The sequence below is a fragment of the Boleophthalmus pectinirostris genome, unplaced genomic scaffold (genome assembly GCF_026225935.1).
Source record: "Boleophthalmus pectinirostris isolate CB_2022bp ecotype Guang Dong unplaced genomic scaffold, ASM2622593v1 HiC_scaffold_5, whole genome shotgun sequence".
Taxonomy (NCBI): Eukaryota; Metazoa; Chordata; class Actinopteri; order Gobiiformes; family Gobiidae; genus Boleophthalmus; species Boleophthalmus pectinirostris.
In genome coordinates, this window is record NW_026571404.1 from 621,585 (window position 1) to 639,084 (window position 17,500).

Here is a 17,500-nt window from a genome sequence, read left to right on the forward strand (position 1 = left end):
TCGATGAATCATGAACGCGTCGCACTCGTGGTCAGGAGAAGCGTGTTTGATCTGGACGTGTTTCTTCGTCTCTGGACTCGCAGACGTCGTGTTCAAGTGTAAATGTAAATGTTTGTGCTGGTTTGACGTTCGTTTGGTTTTCAGGAGCTGAGCGACCAAACCGGAGGAGACTTCGACAACAACGACGTGCGATGGGTGATCACGGTGCCGGCGATTTGGAAGATGCCCGCCAAACAATTCATGAGAGAAGCAGCCTACAAGGTACAAGAGGGACCTGACACACACCAGAGGGACCTGACACACACCGGAGGGACCTGACACACACCAGAGGGACCTGACACACACCTGAGGGACCTGACACACACCTGAGGGACCTGACACACACCAGAAGGGACCTGACACACCAGAGGGACCTGACACACCACCGGAGGGACCTGGACTGACACACACCAGAGGACCTGACACACACCTGACACACACCTGAGGGACCTGACACACACACACCTGGAGGGACCTGACACACACCAGAGGGACCTGGGACCTGACACACACCAGAGGGACCTGACACACACCAGAGGGACCTGACACACACCAGAGGGACCTGACACACACCAGAGGGACCTGACACACACCGAGGAGGGACCTGACACACACCAGAGGGACCTGACACACACCGGAGGGACCTGACACACACCAGAGGGACCTGACACACACCAGACACACACCAGAGGGACCTGACACACACCAGAGGGACCTGACTGACACACACCAGAGGGACCTGACACACACCAGAGGGGACCTGACACACACCGGAGGGACCTGACACACACCAGAGGGACCTGACACACACCAGAGGGACCTGACACACACCAGAGGGACCTGACACACACGAGGAGGGACCTGACACACACACCAGAGGGACCTGACACACCACCGGAGGGACCTGAACACACACCAGAGGGACCTGACACACACACCTGACACACACCAGAGGGACCTGACACACACCGAGGGACCTGACACACACCAGGAGGGACCTGACACTGACACACACCAGAGGGACCTGACACACACGACCTGGAGGGACCTGACACACCAGAGGGACCTGACACACACCGGAGGGACCTGACACACACGAGGAGGGACCTGACACACACCAGAGGGACCTGACACACACCGGAGGGACCTGACACACACCGGAGGGACCTGACACACCAGAGGGACCTGACACCACTGACACCAGAGGGACCTGACAACACACCAGGAGGGACCTGACACACACCAGAGGGGGACCTGACCACACACAGAGGGACCTGAGGGACCTGACACTGACACACAGAGGGACCTGACACACCACCGGAGGGACCTGACACACACCAGAGGGACCTGACACACACCAGAGGACCTGACACACCAGAGGGACCTGACACACAAGAGGGACCTGACACACCTGACACACCAGAGGGACCTGACACACACCAGAGGGACCTGACACAGAGGGACCTGACACACCAGAGGGACCTGACACACACGGGAGGGACCTGACACACACCAGAGGGACCTGACACACACCAGAGGGACCTGACACACACCAGAGGGACCTGACACACACAGAGGGACACACCAGAGGGACCTGACACACACCAGAGGGACCTGACACACACACGAGGAGGGACCTGACACACCAGAGGGACCTGACACACACCAGAGGGACTGACCTGACACACACCAGAGGGACCTGAACACACCAGAGGGACCTGACACACACACCAGAGGGACCTGACACACACCGGAGGGGACCTGACACACCAGAGGGACCTGACACACACGAGAGGGACCTGACACACACCAGAGGGACCTGACACACACACTGAGGAGGGACCTGACACACACCAGAGGGACCTGACACACACCAGAGGGACCTGACACACACCAGGAGGGACCTGACACACACCGAGGAGGGACCTGACACACACACCAGAGGGACCACACACACACACACACACAGAGGGACCTGACACACACCTGGAGGGACCTGACACACACCAGAGGGACCTGACACACACCACACACCAGAGGGACCTGACACACACCAGAGGGACCTGACACAGACCTGACACACACCAGAGGGACCTGACACACACCTGAGGGACCTGACCTGACACACACAAGAGGGACCTGACACACACCAGAGGGACCTGACACACCACCGGAGGGACCTGACACACACACCAGAGGGACCTGACACACACCACACACAGAGAGGGACCTGACACACACCTGACACACACCAGAGGGACCTGACACACACCAGAGGGACCTGACACACACACCTGACACACACCAGAGGGACCTGACACACACCAGAGGGACCTGACACACACCAGAGGGACCTGACACACACCAGAGGGACCTGACACACACCAGAGGGACCTGACACACACGAGGAGGGACCTGACACACACGAGGAGGGACCTGACACACACCAGAGGGACCTGACACACACCAGGAGGGACCTGACACACACCAGAGGGACCTGACACACACCAGACACACACCAGAGGGACCTGACACACACCAGAGGGACCTGACACACACCAGAGGGACCTGACACACACCTGACACACACCAGAGGGACCTGACACACACCGGAGGGACCTGACACACACCAGAGGGACCTGACACACACCAGAGGGACCTGACACACACAGGAGGGACCTGACACACACCAGAGGGACCTGACACACACGAGGAGGGACCTGACACACACGAGGAGGGACCTGACACACACCAGAGGGACCTGACACACACCAGAGGGACCTGACACACACCAGAGGGACCTGACACACACCAGAGGGACCTGACACACACCGGAGGGACCTGACACACACACAGGAGGGACCTGACACACACCAGAGGGACCTGACACACACGAGGAGGGACCTGACACACACCAGAGGGACCTGACACACACCAGAGGGACCTGACTGACACACACCAGAGGGACCTGACACACACCGGAGGGACCTGACACACACCAGAGGGACCTGACACACACCGAGGAGGGACCTGACACACACCAGAGGGACCTGACACACACCGGAGGGACAGAGGGACCTGACACACACCAGAGGGACCTGACACACACAAGGGAGGGACCTAGCCGGAGGGACCTGACACACACAGAGGGACCTGACACACACACCGAGGGACCTGACACACACCTGACACACCAGAGGGACCTGACACACACCAGAGGGACCTGACACACAGGGACCTGACACACACCGGAGGGACCTGACACACACCAGAGGGACCTGACACACACACCAGACTGACACACCAGAGGGACCTGACACACACCAGAGGGACCTGACACACACCAGAGGGACCTGACTGACACACACGGAGGGACCTGAGGGACCTGACACACACCAGAGGGACCTGACACACACACAGAGGGACCTGAACACACAGACACACACCAGAGGGACCTGACACACACCAGAGGGACCTGACACACACGAGGAGGGACCTGACACACACACCAGAGGAGACCTGACACACACACGAGGACCTGAGGGACCTGACACACACCAGAGGGGACCTGACACACACACGGAGGGACCTGACACACACCAGAGGGACCTGACACACACCAGAGGGACCTGACACACACCTGAGGGACCTGACACACACAGAGGGACCTGACTGACACACCAGAGGGACCTGACACACACACCACCAGAGGGACCTGACACACACCAGAGGGACCTGACACACACAGAGGGACCTGACAGAGGGACCTGACACACACAGAGGGACCTGACACACACCAGAGGACCTGCAACACCAGAGGACCTGACACACCTGACACACACCGACACACAGGAGGGACCTGACACACACCAGAGGGACCTGACACACACCGGAGGGACCTGACACACACCAGAGGACCTGAGGACCTGACACACACCAGAGGGACCTGACACACACCAGAGGGACCTGACACACACCACCGAGGAGGACCTGACACACACCAGAGGGACCTGACACACACCGGAGGGACCTGACACACACCAGAGGGACCTGACACACACCGGAGGGACCTGACACACACCAGAGGGACCTGACACACACCAGACACACACCAGAGGGACCTGACACACACCTGAGGGACCTGACACACACCAGAGGGACCTGACACACACCAGAGGGACCTGACACACACCAGAGGGACCTGACACACACCGAGGGACCTGACACACACCAGAGGGACCTGACACACACAGGAGGGACCTGAACACCACAAGGGACCCTGACACACACAGAGGGACCTGACAACACACCAGAGGGACCACCTGACACACATCCAGAGGGACCTGACACACACACCGAGGACCTGACACACACTGAGGGACCTGACACACAGAGGACCTGACACACACCAGAGGGACCTGACCACACACAGAGGGACACACACGGGAGGGACCTGACACACACCAGAGGGACCTGACACACACGAGGAGGGACCTGAGGGACCTGACACACACCAGAGGGACCTGACACACACCTGAGGGACCTGACACACACGAGGAGGGACCTGACACACACCAGAGGGACCTGACACACACCAGAGGGACCTGACACACACCAGAGGGACCTGACACAGAGGGACACTGACACACAAGGAGGGACCTGACACACACCAGAGAGAGGACCTGACACACACAGGGACCTGACACACAGAGGGACCTGACACACACCAGAGGGACCTGACACACACCAGAGGGACCTGACACACACCAGAGGGACCTGACACACACACCAGAGGGACCTGACACACACACACCACCTGAGAGGACCTGACACACACCAGAGGACCTGACACACACCAGGGACCTGACACACACCAAGGACCTGACACACACCAGGGACCTGACCACCTGACCACACCTGAGGGACCTGACACACACGTGGAGGGACCTGACACACACCAGAGGGACCTGACACACATGAGGAGGGACCTGACACACACGAGGAAATGTGCATAAAGGAGAGGAGGAGTGAGAGAGAGAGAGATGAAGGAGAGATGGAGCGGAGGAGGAGGAGAGGACAGGAGTGAAAAGGAGGGGTAAGAGAGAGAGGGATGAAATGAAAAGAAAGAAAGAAAGAAAGAGGAGAGACTGATGAAGAGGAGAGAGAGAAAGGGGGGATTACGGGCAGGAAAAGGGGGAGTGTTTAGTAGAAGAGAGGAGCGAGAGAAAGAGGAGAGAGGGATGAGGAGAGGAGAGAGAAGGAGTGAAAGAAGAGACAGATGAGAGGAGAGAGGGATGAAGAGGAGGAGGAGGAAGAGGACATGATGGTGTGGAGTCTGCAGAGAGAGAGAGATGAAGGAGGAGGAGAAGCAGAAGGAAGGATGAAGGAGGGATGAAGAGGAGAAAGGGATGAAGAGGAGAGAGGGATGAGGAGGAGAGAGGGATGAAGAGGAGAGAGGGATGATGAGGAGAGAGGGATGAGGAGGAGAGAGGGATGAGGAGGAGAGAGAGGAGGAGAGAGGATGAGAGATGAGGAGGAGAGAGGGATGAAGAGGAGAGAGGGATGAGGAGGAGAGAGGGATGAGGAGGAGAGAGGGATGAGGAGGAGAGAGGGATGAGGAGGAGAGAGGGATGAAGAGGAGAGAGGGATGAGGAGGAGAGAGGGATGATGAGGAGAGAGGGATGAGGAGGAGAGGAGGAGATGATGAGGAGAGAGGGATGAAGAGGAGAGAGAGATGAGGAGGAGAGAGGGATGATAGATGAGAGAGGAGAGAGGAGAGGAGGAGAGAGAGATGAGGAGAGGGATGAGGAGAGGGATGAGGAGAGAGAGATGAGGAGGAAGAGGAGAGGAGGAGAGAGGGATGAGGAGGAGAGAGGGATGAAGGAGGAGAGAGGGATGAGGAGGAGAGAGGGATGAAGAGGAGAGAGAGATGAGGAGGAGATGAAGCTCAGAACATGACACTCTTCTTCTTCTTCTTCTGCTTCTTCTTCTTCTTCTGTTACAGTTTAAACCTTCATCTCTTCTTCAGTTTTTAAACGACGTCTTTGGGTCAAATCTGTTTTTATTAAAAATATAAAATAAAATAAAATAAAACGTTCACAGAAAAAGACGAGAGGAAAGACTGAACTCTGACAGAAATATTAAAAACTAAATAAAAAGTCTCAGGATTCTGTTTCTGTTTCTGTTTCTGTTTCTTCGTTTTGGTCGATGTGACTCTGCTCAGTTTGGACCTGAGTCTCTCTCTCTCTCTATCCATCTATCCTTCTATCTCTCCATCCATCCATCCATCTATCTATCTATCTATCTATTTATCCATCCATCCATCCATCTCTCCATCTATTTATTTATCTATCTATCTATTTATCCATCCATCCATCTATCCATCCATCTATCTATCTCTCCATCTCTCATCTATCTCTCCTTCTGTCTATTTCTCTGTCTTTCTCTAGTCTCTCTCTCTTAACCCTCTCTCTTCCTCTTTGTGTCACTCTTTCTTTAGTCCTCTCTTCTCTCACGTCTGTCTTTCTCTCCTCAGTCTGTTCTCTCACTCCTCTTCTTCTTTCTCTCTCTTCCTCTCTCTCTTCTCTTTCTCTCGCTCTCCTTCAGTCGAGTCCGGTCTTTTACTCCTCTCCTCTCATCTTTTTCACCCTCTTTTCTCTCTTTCAGTTGGTTCTGTTCTCTCACTCCTCTCTTCTTCTCTCTCTCCTCTCTTTCCTTCACTCGGGTCTGGTGTCTCACTCCTCTCCTCCTCTTTTCTCTCTCTTCAGTCCAATATTTCACTTCTCTCTTCTTTTCTCATCTCCTCTCCTTCAGTCTGGTCTGTTCTCTCACTCTTTCTTCTTCTTCTTCTTCTCTTCTGTCCTTCAGTCTGGTCTGGTGAGTCGTGAGAACCCGGAGCAGTTGATCATCGCTCTGGAGCCTGAGGCGGCGTCGATTTACTGCAGGAAACTTCGTCTTCATCAGATGGTCGACCTGAGCGGGCAGAAGAGCGCCCAGAACGGCCTGAGCCCCACCGAGAACCTGGGCACCACCATGGCACAAGGTACTCACACCAACACCAACATCTACACCAACATCTACACCAACATCACAACAAACACCAAACACAACAACACCAACACTACCAACACCAACATCTACAACCAACACCAACATCTACACCAACATCTACACCAACATCTACACCAACACCAACATCTACACCAACACACCAACATCTACACCAACATCTACACCAACATCTACACCAACATCTACACCAACACCAACATCTACACCAACACCAACATCTAACACCAACATCTACACCAACATCTACACCAACAACATCTACACCACACACACCAACATCTACACCAACATCTACAACCAACACAACATCTACACCAACATCTACACCATCACACCAACACCAACATCTACACCAACACCAACATCTACACCAACATCTACACCAACACCAACATCTACACCAACATCTACACCAACATCTACACCAACATCTACACCAACATCTACACCAACACCAACATCTACACCAACACCAACATCTACACCAACATCTACACCAACATCTACACCAACATCTACACCAACATCTACACCAACACCAACATCTACACAACACCAACATCTACACCAACATCTACACCAACACACCAACACCAACATCTACACCAACATCTACACCAACACCAACATCTACACCAACATCTACACCAACATCTACACCAACACCAACATCTACACCAACACCAACATCTACACCAACACCAACATCTACACCAACATCTACACCAACATCTACACCAACATCTACACCAACACCAACACCAACATCTACACCAACATCTACACCAACATCTACACCAACACCAACATCTACACCAACATCTACACCAACATCTACACCAACACCAACATCTACACAACATCTACACCAACACCAACATCTACACCAACATCTACACCAACACCAACACCAACATCTACACCAACACCAACATCTACCACACCAGCACCACAGACCGACAGGTGAAGAGCCTGTCACTCTCCATCTTCACCTTGACTCAGCAGAAATATTTTGTCCCAAATCCAGATCTGAACTTTAATAACAGACCAATCAGACGCCTCCTTTCCCCAAAGCCCCTCCCACTACCCTTAGCAACAGGTTTGATTGACAGCATTGCTAAGCGTCCCTGTTAAAGCAGCGGTGCGGGGGGGAGGGGGCGTTACCTTCAACAGACTCACTCCTGATTGGCTGTTTGAGTTCTGTGACACTCGAGGTCAGAATCCAAATAAGGAACTGAAACGAGATGAGACTGCTGACCTCAGTGAGCTTCATTTACACCTGAACTCTGATGTCGTCACACTCAGGACACTCCTGTCACACTCGGGACACTCGCGTCACTCTCGGGACACTCCTGTCACACTCGGGACACTCCTGTCACACTCGGGACACTTGCGTCACACTCGGGACACTCTCGGGACACTCGCGTCACACTCGGAACAGTGCTGTCACACTCGAGACAGTCCTGTCACACTCTGGACACTCCTGTCACACTCGGGACACTCCTGTCACACTTGGACACTCCTGTCACACTTGGACACTCCTGTCACACTCGGGACACTCCTGTCACACTGGGGACACTCTCGGGACACTCTCGGGACAGTCGCGTCACACTCGGGACACTCTCGTGTCACACTCGGGACACACTCAGGACACTGTCAGGACACTCTCGGGACACTCTCATGTCACTCTCAGGACATTCGTGTCACTCTCAGGACACTCTCTGGACACTCTCGGGACACTCTCATGTCACTCTCGGGACATTCGTGTCACTCTCAGGACACTCTCTGGACACTCTCGGGACACTCTCGTGTCACTCTCGGGACACTCTCTGGACACTCCTGTCACTCTCGGGACACTCTTGGGACACTCTCGGGACACTCTCGGGACACTCTTGGGACACTCTCGGGACACACTCGGGACACTCTCAGGACACACTCGGGACACTCTCGGGACACTCTCGGGTCACTCTTGGGACACTCTCGGGACACACTCTGGACACTCTCAGGACACACTCGGGACACTCTCGGGACACTCTCAGGACACTCCTGTCACTCTCGGGACACTCTCAGGACACTCCTGTCACTCTCGGGACACTCTCAGGACACTCTCGGGACACTCTCAGGACACTCCTGTCACTCTCGGGACACTCTTGTGTCACACTCTCGGGACACTCTTGTGTCACTCTTGGGACACTCTCGGGACACTCTCGTGTCACTCTCGGGACACTCTGGGGACACTCTCTGGACACTCTGGGGACACTCTTGTGTCACTCTCGGGACACTATGGGGATACTCTCGGGACACTCTGGGGACACTCTCGTGTCACTCTGGGGACACTCGGGACACTCTCGTGTCACTCTGGGGACACTCTCGTGTCACTCTCGGGACACTCCGGGGACACTCTGGGGACACTCTCATGTTACTCTAGGGACACTCTGGGGACACTCTGGGGACACTCTGGGGACACTCTGGGGACACTCTCGTGTCACTCTGGGGACACTCTGGGGACACTCTCGTGTCACTCTGGGGACACTCTGGGGACACTCTGGGGACACTCTCGTGTCACTCTGGGGACACTCTGGGGACACTCGTGTCTCTGTGGGTTCGACTGTAAAAACAGGATTTGGTTTCAGTCTTAAAGTTTGTTTTGTAACTGTGGCGTTTTTCTCTCTCTCTCGTTCTGTGAAGTGTCTCCAGGTAAATCTCAAACACACACAGCATGACCCTTCACCTCTGACCTCTGTGTGACCTCTGTGTGACCTCTGTGTGACCTCTGACCTGTGCCCTCACACTCACCCCACATGCTGTGCTTCAGCTTCACTCTCTCTCTCTCTCTCTCTGTTGTTGACCTCACCGCTCTGTCCATCGCTCTGTATTCCTTTTTCTTTATTCCTCATTTCTTTCTTTTCATCTCTCTCTTCTGTCTCCTGTCGACTCACTTCCTCTCCTCTTTTTCCTCATTTAACCCCTCTCTCTCTCTCTCTCTCTCTCTCTCTCTCTCTCTCTCTCTCTCTCTCTCTGTCTTCTAACCTCTCTCTCTCTTCTCTCTCTCTTCTCGTCCAGCGAAGGAGAGCGTTCGGAAGAACAGACAGAGTCGGACGTTTCTGGTGGAAAATGTGATCGGAGAACTGTGGTCCGAGCTCCAGGAAGGTACTGACCCAAGACCGGGACTAAACCGGGACTAAACCAGGACCAATCCAGGACTAAACCAGGACCAGGACTAAACCAGGACTAGATTTAGGGACCAGAGCAGGAGTAAACTTTCACCTGGAGCGGGGTTAGACCTGAGACTCTGCTCCTCTACAAGACAAGTCCAGGTTTAGTCCGGGTTTAGTCCGGGTTTAGTCCGGGTTTAGTCCGGGTTTAGTCCGGGTTTAGTCCGAGTTTAGTCCGGGTTTAGTCCGGGTTTAGTCCGGGTTTAGTCCAAGTTTAGTCCGGGTTTAGTCCGGGTTTAGTCCGGGTTTAGTCCGGGTTTAGTCCGGGTTTAGTCCGGTTTAGTCCGGGTTTAGTCCGAGTTTAGTCCGGGTTTAGTCCGGGTTTAGTCCAAGTTTAGTCCGGGTTTAGTCCGGGTTTAGTCCGGGTTTAGTCCGGGTTTAGTCCGGGTTTAGTCCGGGTTTAGTCCGAGTTTAGTCCGGGTTTAGTCCGGGTTTAGTCCGAGTTTAGTCCGGGTTTAGTCCGGGTTTAGTCCAAGTTTAGTCCGGGTTTAGTCCGGGTTTAGTCCGAGTTTAGTCCGGGTTTAGTCCGGGTTTAGTCCGGGTTTAGTCCGGGTTTATTCCGGGTTTAGTCCGAGTTTAGTCCAGGTTTATTCCGGGTTTAGTCCGGGTTTAGTCCGGGTTTAGTCCAGGTTTAGTCCGGGTTTAGTCCGGGTTTAGTCCGGGTTTAGTCCCAGTTCTCTTTCCGCTCTCTGCTTTTGCTTCGGCTGCTCCTTCTTGTTTCTCTTTGGTGTGAATTTGAAAACAAAATCTGCAAAACTTTAGATTCTGTTTTTTACCCCAACATTTTTATATTTGTTCAGGTTTGTGTTGTTGTGTTTGTGTGTAACTGTGTGTGTGTGTGTTGTGTTTGTGTGTAACTGTGTGTGTGTTGTGTTTGTGTGTAACTGTGTGTGTGTTGTTGTGTTTGTGTGTAACTGTGTGTGTGTGTGTGTGTGTTGTGTGTGTGTGTGTGTGTGTGTGTTTGTGTGTAACTGTGTGTGTGTTGTGTGTTTGTGTGTAACTGTGTGTGTGTTGTGTGTTTGTGTGTAACTGTGTGTGTGTGTGTGTGTGTTGTGTGTGTGTGTGTGTAACTGTGTGTGTGTTGTGTGTTTGTGTGTAAACTGTGTGTGTGTGTGTGTGTGTGTGTGTTTGTGTGTAACTGTGTGTGTGTTGTGTGTGTGTGTGTGTGTTGTGTGTAACTGTGTGTGTGTGTGTGTTTGTGTGTAACTGTGTGTGTGTTGTGTGTTTGTGTGTAACTGTGTGTGTGTGTTGTGTGTTTGTGTGTAACTGTGTGTGTGTGTTGTGTGTTTGTGTGTAACTGTGTGTGTGTTGTGTGTTGTGTGTAGGAGACAGGTACGTGGTTGTGGACTGTGGAGGAGGAACCGTGGACCTCACTGTTCATCAGATCCGACTCCCTGAAGGTCACCTGAAGGAACTGTACAAGGCCTCAGGTAAAACACCTGTCACTTACCTGTCACTCACCCGTCACACACCTGTTGCTCACCTGTCACCAGTGTTGTACCTGTTCGTTCATATTTTGGTAGAACATGTTTTGGTAGAACATGGACTCTGTTCCTGCTGATGTTCTGGACTCTGTTCCTGCTGATGTTCTGGACTCTCTGTTCCTGCTGATGTTCTGGACTCTGTTCCTGCTGATGTTCTGGACTCTGTTCCTGCTGATGTTCTGGACTCTGTTCCTGCTGATGTTCTGGACTCTCTGTTCCTGCTGATGTTCTGGACTCTGTTCCTGCTGATGTTCTGGACTCTGTTCCTGCTGATGTTCTGGACTCTCTGTTCCTGCTGATGTTCTGGACTCTCTGTTCCTGCTGATGTTCTGGACTCTGTTCCTGCTGATGTTCTGGACTCTCTGTTCCTGATGATGTTCTGAGTGTTTTTCATGAGCTTCTGTTTCACTCGGTTCAACATTTGTCACGTTTCTTTAGTTTTTCAGGTAAAACTCAAATAAACAAACAGGAAACACCACGAGCCCCAGCGTCACATCTCCACGTGGACATCAAAACAAGACAAAACTAGAACCAAAGAGTGTCTCAAAGTTCACTGACCTGAGGTTACACCTGCAGGTCATGAAGACGTGTCCCTCTCATTGATCTTCATCACGGATTAAATCAAAAATAACACAACTGAATTTATTTTATCACACGAGGAGAAACTGTTTTAGACAACAGCGAACACACTGATGTTCCTCATGTTCCTGATGTTCCTGATGCTTCTGTTCCTGATGTTCCTAATGTTCCTATTCTTCCTGATGTTCCTGATCTTCCTGATGTTCTTGATGTTCCTGATATTCCTGACGTTCCTGGTGTTCATGATGTTCATGATGTTCCTGATGTTCATGATGTTCCTGATGTTCTTGGTGTTCCTGGTGTTCCTGATGTTAGAGGATGTTCCTGACGTTCCCGGTGTTCCTGGTGTTTTTCAGGAGGTCCGTACGGCTCCATTGGGATCGATTATGAGTTTGAGAAGCTCCTGTGTCGGATCTTCGGTCAGGACTTCATCGATCAGTTTAAGGTGAAGCGTCCGGCCGCGTGGGTCGACCTGATGATCGCCTTCGAGTCGAGAAAACGAGCGGCCGCCCCCGACCGCACCAACCCCCTGAACATCAACCTGCCCTTCTCCTTCATCGACTACTACAAGAAGTACAGAGGCCACAGCGTCGAGCACGCGCTGCGCAAGAGCAGGTCAGACCCGTCGCACCAGGTCACACCAGGTCACACCGAGTCACACCAGGTCACACGAGTCACACCGAGTCACACCAGGTCACACCGAGTCACACCAGGTCACACCAGGTCACACCGAGTCACACCGAGTCACACCAGGTCACACCAGGTCACACCAGGTCACACCGAGTCACACCAGGTCACACCGAGTCACACCACGTCACACCGAGTCACACCAGGTCACACCGAGTCACACCAGGTCACACCGAGACACACCAGGTCACACCAGGTCACACCGAGTCACACCAGGTCACACCGAGTCACACCAGGTCACACCGAGACACACCAGGTCACACCAGGTCACACCGAGTCACACCAGGTCACACCGAGTCACACCAGGTCACACCGAGTCACACCAGGTCACACTGAGTCACACCGAGTCATATCTAGTCACACCGGGGTCAGACCAGGTTTAGACCGGGTTTAGATTTGGTAGTCCTGCTTTAGTCCCAGGATAGACCTGGTTTAGTCCTGTTTAGACCTGGTTTAGACCTGGTTGAGATCTCGTTCTTTTTTTCTCTTGTTCTTCTCGTCTTTCACTGGAGCCTTGGAGCGATGGAGTCAATAACCCTGCACCACTCCTCCGTCTGCACTCATCCCTCCATCCTTCTCTCTCTCTCCTCATCTCTCCATCTAATGTTTCTTTAATGTTTCCTCTGCTCCTTCAGAGACCAGACTCACCTCATCCCTCCATCCCTCTCTCTCTCTCTCTCTCTCTCTCTCTCTCTCTCTCTCTCTCTCTCTCTCTCTCTCTCTCTCTCTCTCTCTCTCTCCTCTCTCTCTCTCTCTCTCTCTCTCTCTCTCTCTCTCTCTCTCTCTCTCTCTCTCTCTCTCTCTCTCTCTCTCTCTCTCTCTCTCTCTCTCTCTCTCTCTCTCTCTCTCTCTCTCTCTCTCTCTCTCTCTCTCTCTCTCTCTCTCTCTCTCTCTCTCTCTCTCTCTCTCTCTCTCTCTCCCTCTCTCTCTCTCTCTCTCTCTCTCTCTCTCTCTCTCTCCTCTCTCTCTCTCTCTCTCTCTCTCTCTCTCTCTCTCTCTCTCTCTCTCTCTCTCTCTCTCTCTCTCTCTCTCTCCTCTCTCTCTCTCTCTCTCTCTCTCTCTCTCTCTCTCTCTCTCTCTCTCTCTCTCTCTCTCTCTCTCTCTCTCTCTCTCTCTCTCTCTCTCTCTCTCTCTCTCTCTCTCTCTCTCTCTCTCTCTCTCTCTCTCTCTCTCTCTCTCTCTCTCTCTCTCTCTCTCTCTCTCTCTCTCTCTCCTCTCTCTCTCTCTCTCTCTCTCTCTCTCTCTCTCTCTCTCTCTCTCTCTCTCTCTCTCTCTCTCTCTCTCTCTCTCTCTCTCTCTCTCTCTCTCTCTCTCTCTCTCTCTCTCTCTCTCTCTCTCTCTCTCTCTCTCTCTCTCTCTCTCTCTCTCTCTCTCTCTCTCTCTCTCTCTCTCTCTCTCTCTCTTTTCTTCTGTTTCTTTTTGTCTCTGTGGAGTTTAAACTGATTTATGTTGAAACTGGATTCTCCTCATGGATCAATACAGACCAGACCTGATCTAGTCTTTGGTTCAGTCCTGGTTTAGTCCTGGTTTAGTCCTGGTTCAGTCCTGGTTTAGTCCTGGTTTCGTCTTGGTTTAGTCCTGATCTAGTCCTGGTTTAGTCCTGGTTTAGTCCTGGTTTAGTCCTGGTTTAGTCCTGGTTTAGTCCTGGTTTAGTCCTGGTTTAGTCCTGGTTTAGTCCTGGTTTAGTCTTTGGTTCATTTTTTATTAAAAAGTTTTTTTTTTAGTCTGAATCTGACGAGAACAACCCCCCCCCTGTCTCCTTGCCTTCTTCCTTCCTTGCCTCCTTGTCTCCTTTGCCCCCTTTCTTTCTTGTTTCCTTGCCTCCTTTGTTCCCTTCCTTCCTTGTTCCCTTCCCTCCTTCCTCCCTTACTTGCCTCCTTGCTGTCTTCCTTGCCTCCTTGCCTCCTTGTATCCTTCCTTTCTTGCCTCCTTGCCTCCTTGTATCCTTCCTTCCTTGCCTCCTTCCTTGCCTCCTGGCTCCTACCTTCCTTCCTTGCCTCCTTGCCTCCTTGTCTCTTTCCTTGTTACTTCCTTGCCTCCTTGTCTCCTTCCTTGTCTACTTCTTTGCCTCCTTGTCTCCTTCCTTGTTTACTTCCTTGCCTCCTTGTCTCCTTCCTTGTTACTTCCTTGCCTCCTTGTCTCCTTGCTTCCTTGTGTCCTTGCGTCCTCAGTGTGGACTTTGTGAAGTGGTCGTCTCAGGGGATGTTGAGGATGAGTCCAGACGCCATGAACTCTCTGTTCAAACCCACGATCGACCACATCATCCAACACCTGCGTAAGTACTGCAAATACTACAAATACTACTACAAATACTACTACTACTACTACAAATACTACAAATACTACTACAAATACTACTACTACTACTACAAATACTACAAATACTACTGTTCAAACTCTTTCTGTTCCTGCTGTTATTTTTATATTTTTTTCATGACGTCACAAACTTCAAATTTCAACACAAAAAATGAAGAAAAGAGAGAAAAAGAAAAGAGAGAGAAGAGAGAGAGGGAGATTATGGAGATTCTTCTGAAAATGTGTAATACTCTGTAGTACTCTGTAGTACTCTGTAGTACTCTGTAGTACTCTGCAGTACTTTGTAATACTCTGCAGTACTCTGTAGTACTCTGTAGTACTCTGTAGTACTCTGCAGTACTTTGTAATACTCTGCAGTACAGTACTCTGTAGTACTCTGTAGTACTCTGCAGTACTCTGTAGTACTCTGTAGTACTCTCCATCTCTCTGTACTCATCCCTCTCTTCTTCTCTTCTTCTTCTTCTTCTCTTCTTCTCTTTTCTCCAGAGGAGTTGTTCTCGAAGCCTGAGGTGTCGGATATAAAGTTCTTGTTCCTGGTGGGAGGTTTCGCCGAGTCTCCTCTGCTCCAGGCGGCGGTTCAGGAGATGCTGGAGGGGCGGAGTCGGATCATCATCCCGCACGACGTGGGCCTGACCATCCTGAAGGGGGCGGTGCTGTTCGGCCTGGACCCCAGCGTCATTAAAGTGCGGCGTTCTCCTCTGACGTACGGCGTGGGCGTCCTGAACCGCTTCGTGGAGGGGAAACACCCGGCGGAGAAGCTGCTGGTGAAGGAGGGAACGCGCTGGTGCACGGACGTGTTCGACACGTTCATCAGCACCGACCAGTCGGTGGCGCTGGGCGAGGCCGTCAAACGCAGCTACACGCCCGCCAAACCCAACCAGCAGGTCATCGTCATCCACGTGTACTGCGCCGAGAAGGAAGGCGTGGCCTTCATCAGCGAGCCCGGCGTCAGGAAGTGCGGCACGTTAAAGCTGGACGTGAGCGGCACCGAGAGCAGCGCCCCCCGCAGGGAGATCCAGACACTGCTGCAGTTCGGCGACACGGAGATCAGAGCCATGGCCGTCGACGTGAGCACCGGGCGAACCGTGAGGGCCAGCATCGACTTCCTCAGCCACTAAAACGCCCACGTCCACCGCCAGGAAATATCTACGCCAGGATCAAGTATTAAAGATCAGATCATAACATCAGAGGAGTTTGAACACGAGTCGCCCGCGCAGCAGAAAAACACACGACATAAACGCAGCAGAAAAACACACGACAGAAACGCAACAGAAAAACACACGACATAAACGCAACAGAAAAACACACGACAGAAACGCAACAGAAAAACACACGACATAAACGCAACAGAAAAACACACGACAGAAACGCAACAGAAAAACACACGACAGAAACGCAACAAACACACATAAACACACACACGTCCAGCAGGGGGCGCTCGTCTGCCCCGGGGCACTTTGCTCAGAGTGTGACTCTCCACGTGAGCGAGCGTCTCTGTGAACGACGTCGTCTCAGTCGTTACCATGACGACGCGGTTTACACATTTACACAAACATTTATAAAGCTCCTGTGTTCTGTTTTTATCCTCTGAGTTTAAAACACTTCCTCTGCTCCACCTTGTGACATCATCAGGTGGTGATCCTGTTCTCCTCTGTGTTTTTAAAGTCCACTCCAGACTCCAAACTCTGTCAGACTCAGAGCTGTGAGTTTTTAGGTCTGTTCACACCAGAGCGTCAGAGCCTCCAGTTTATATGTAAAGTGGATGTGGACGCTCGTCTCCGGTCCGTTTGTGACGCATCTTCAGGCGTCAGCGCGGCGTGAATCTGGTGTTGTCACAGTGTATTTTGAGCGTTCTGACATTGACACTCTGGACACACGTCCAGGGCGTCAGCGTCCGAAGTTGAAAATGCTGAACTTTTCACGTCTGACGCTTCAAGTCGACCAATCAGAGACGAGTCTCCAGAGACGCAGCGACTTTATTATCAGGAAGAAAGAGAAAGACCCAAGAACCAGAACCACAAACATGAGCAGAGAATAAATGTACACAACACAAACACCGAGACTAAACCAGGACTAGACCAGGACTAGACCGGGACTAAACCAGGACTA

General features: G+C 52.3%; 1 protein-coding gene across 1 annotated transcript in view; it reads left to right on the top strand.

The window, feature by feature from the left end:
• The window catches only part of hspa12a (heat shock protein 12A), a 34,748-nt gene extending 18,239 nt beyond the window's left edge, over positions 1-16,509 (top strand). Inside the window, exons 6-12 of the mRNA XM_055162692.1 lie at positions 145-261; positions 6,907-7,081; positions 10,174-10,260; positions 11,651-11,755; positions 12,745-13,003; positions 15,247-15,350; positions 15,878-16,509. Of these exons, the coding sequence (XP_055018667.1) occupies positions 145-261; positions 6,907-7,081; positions 10,174-10,260; positions 11,651-11,755; positions 12,745-13,003; positions 15,247-15,350; positions 15,878-16,509 (1,479 nt within the window). The remainder of the gene's footprint in view (positions 1-144; positions 262-6,906; positions 7,082-10,173; positions 10,261-11,650; positions 11,756-12,744; positions 13,004-15,246; positions 15,351-15,877) is intronic.
• Positions 16,510-17,500: the final 991 nt, after the last annotated feature.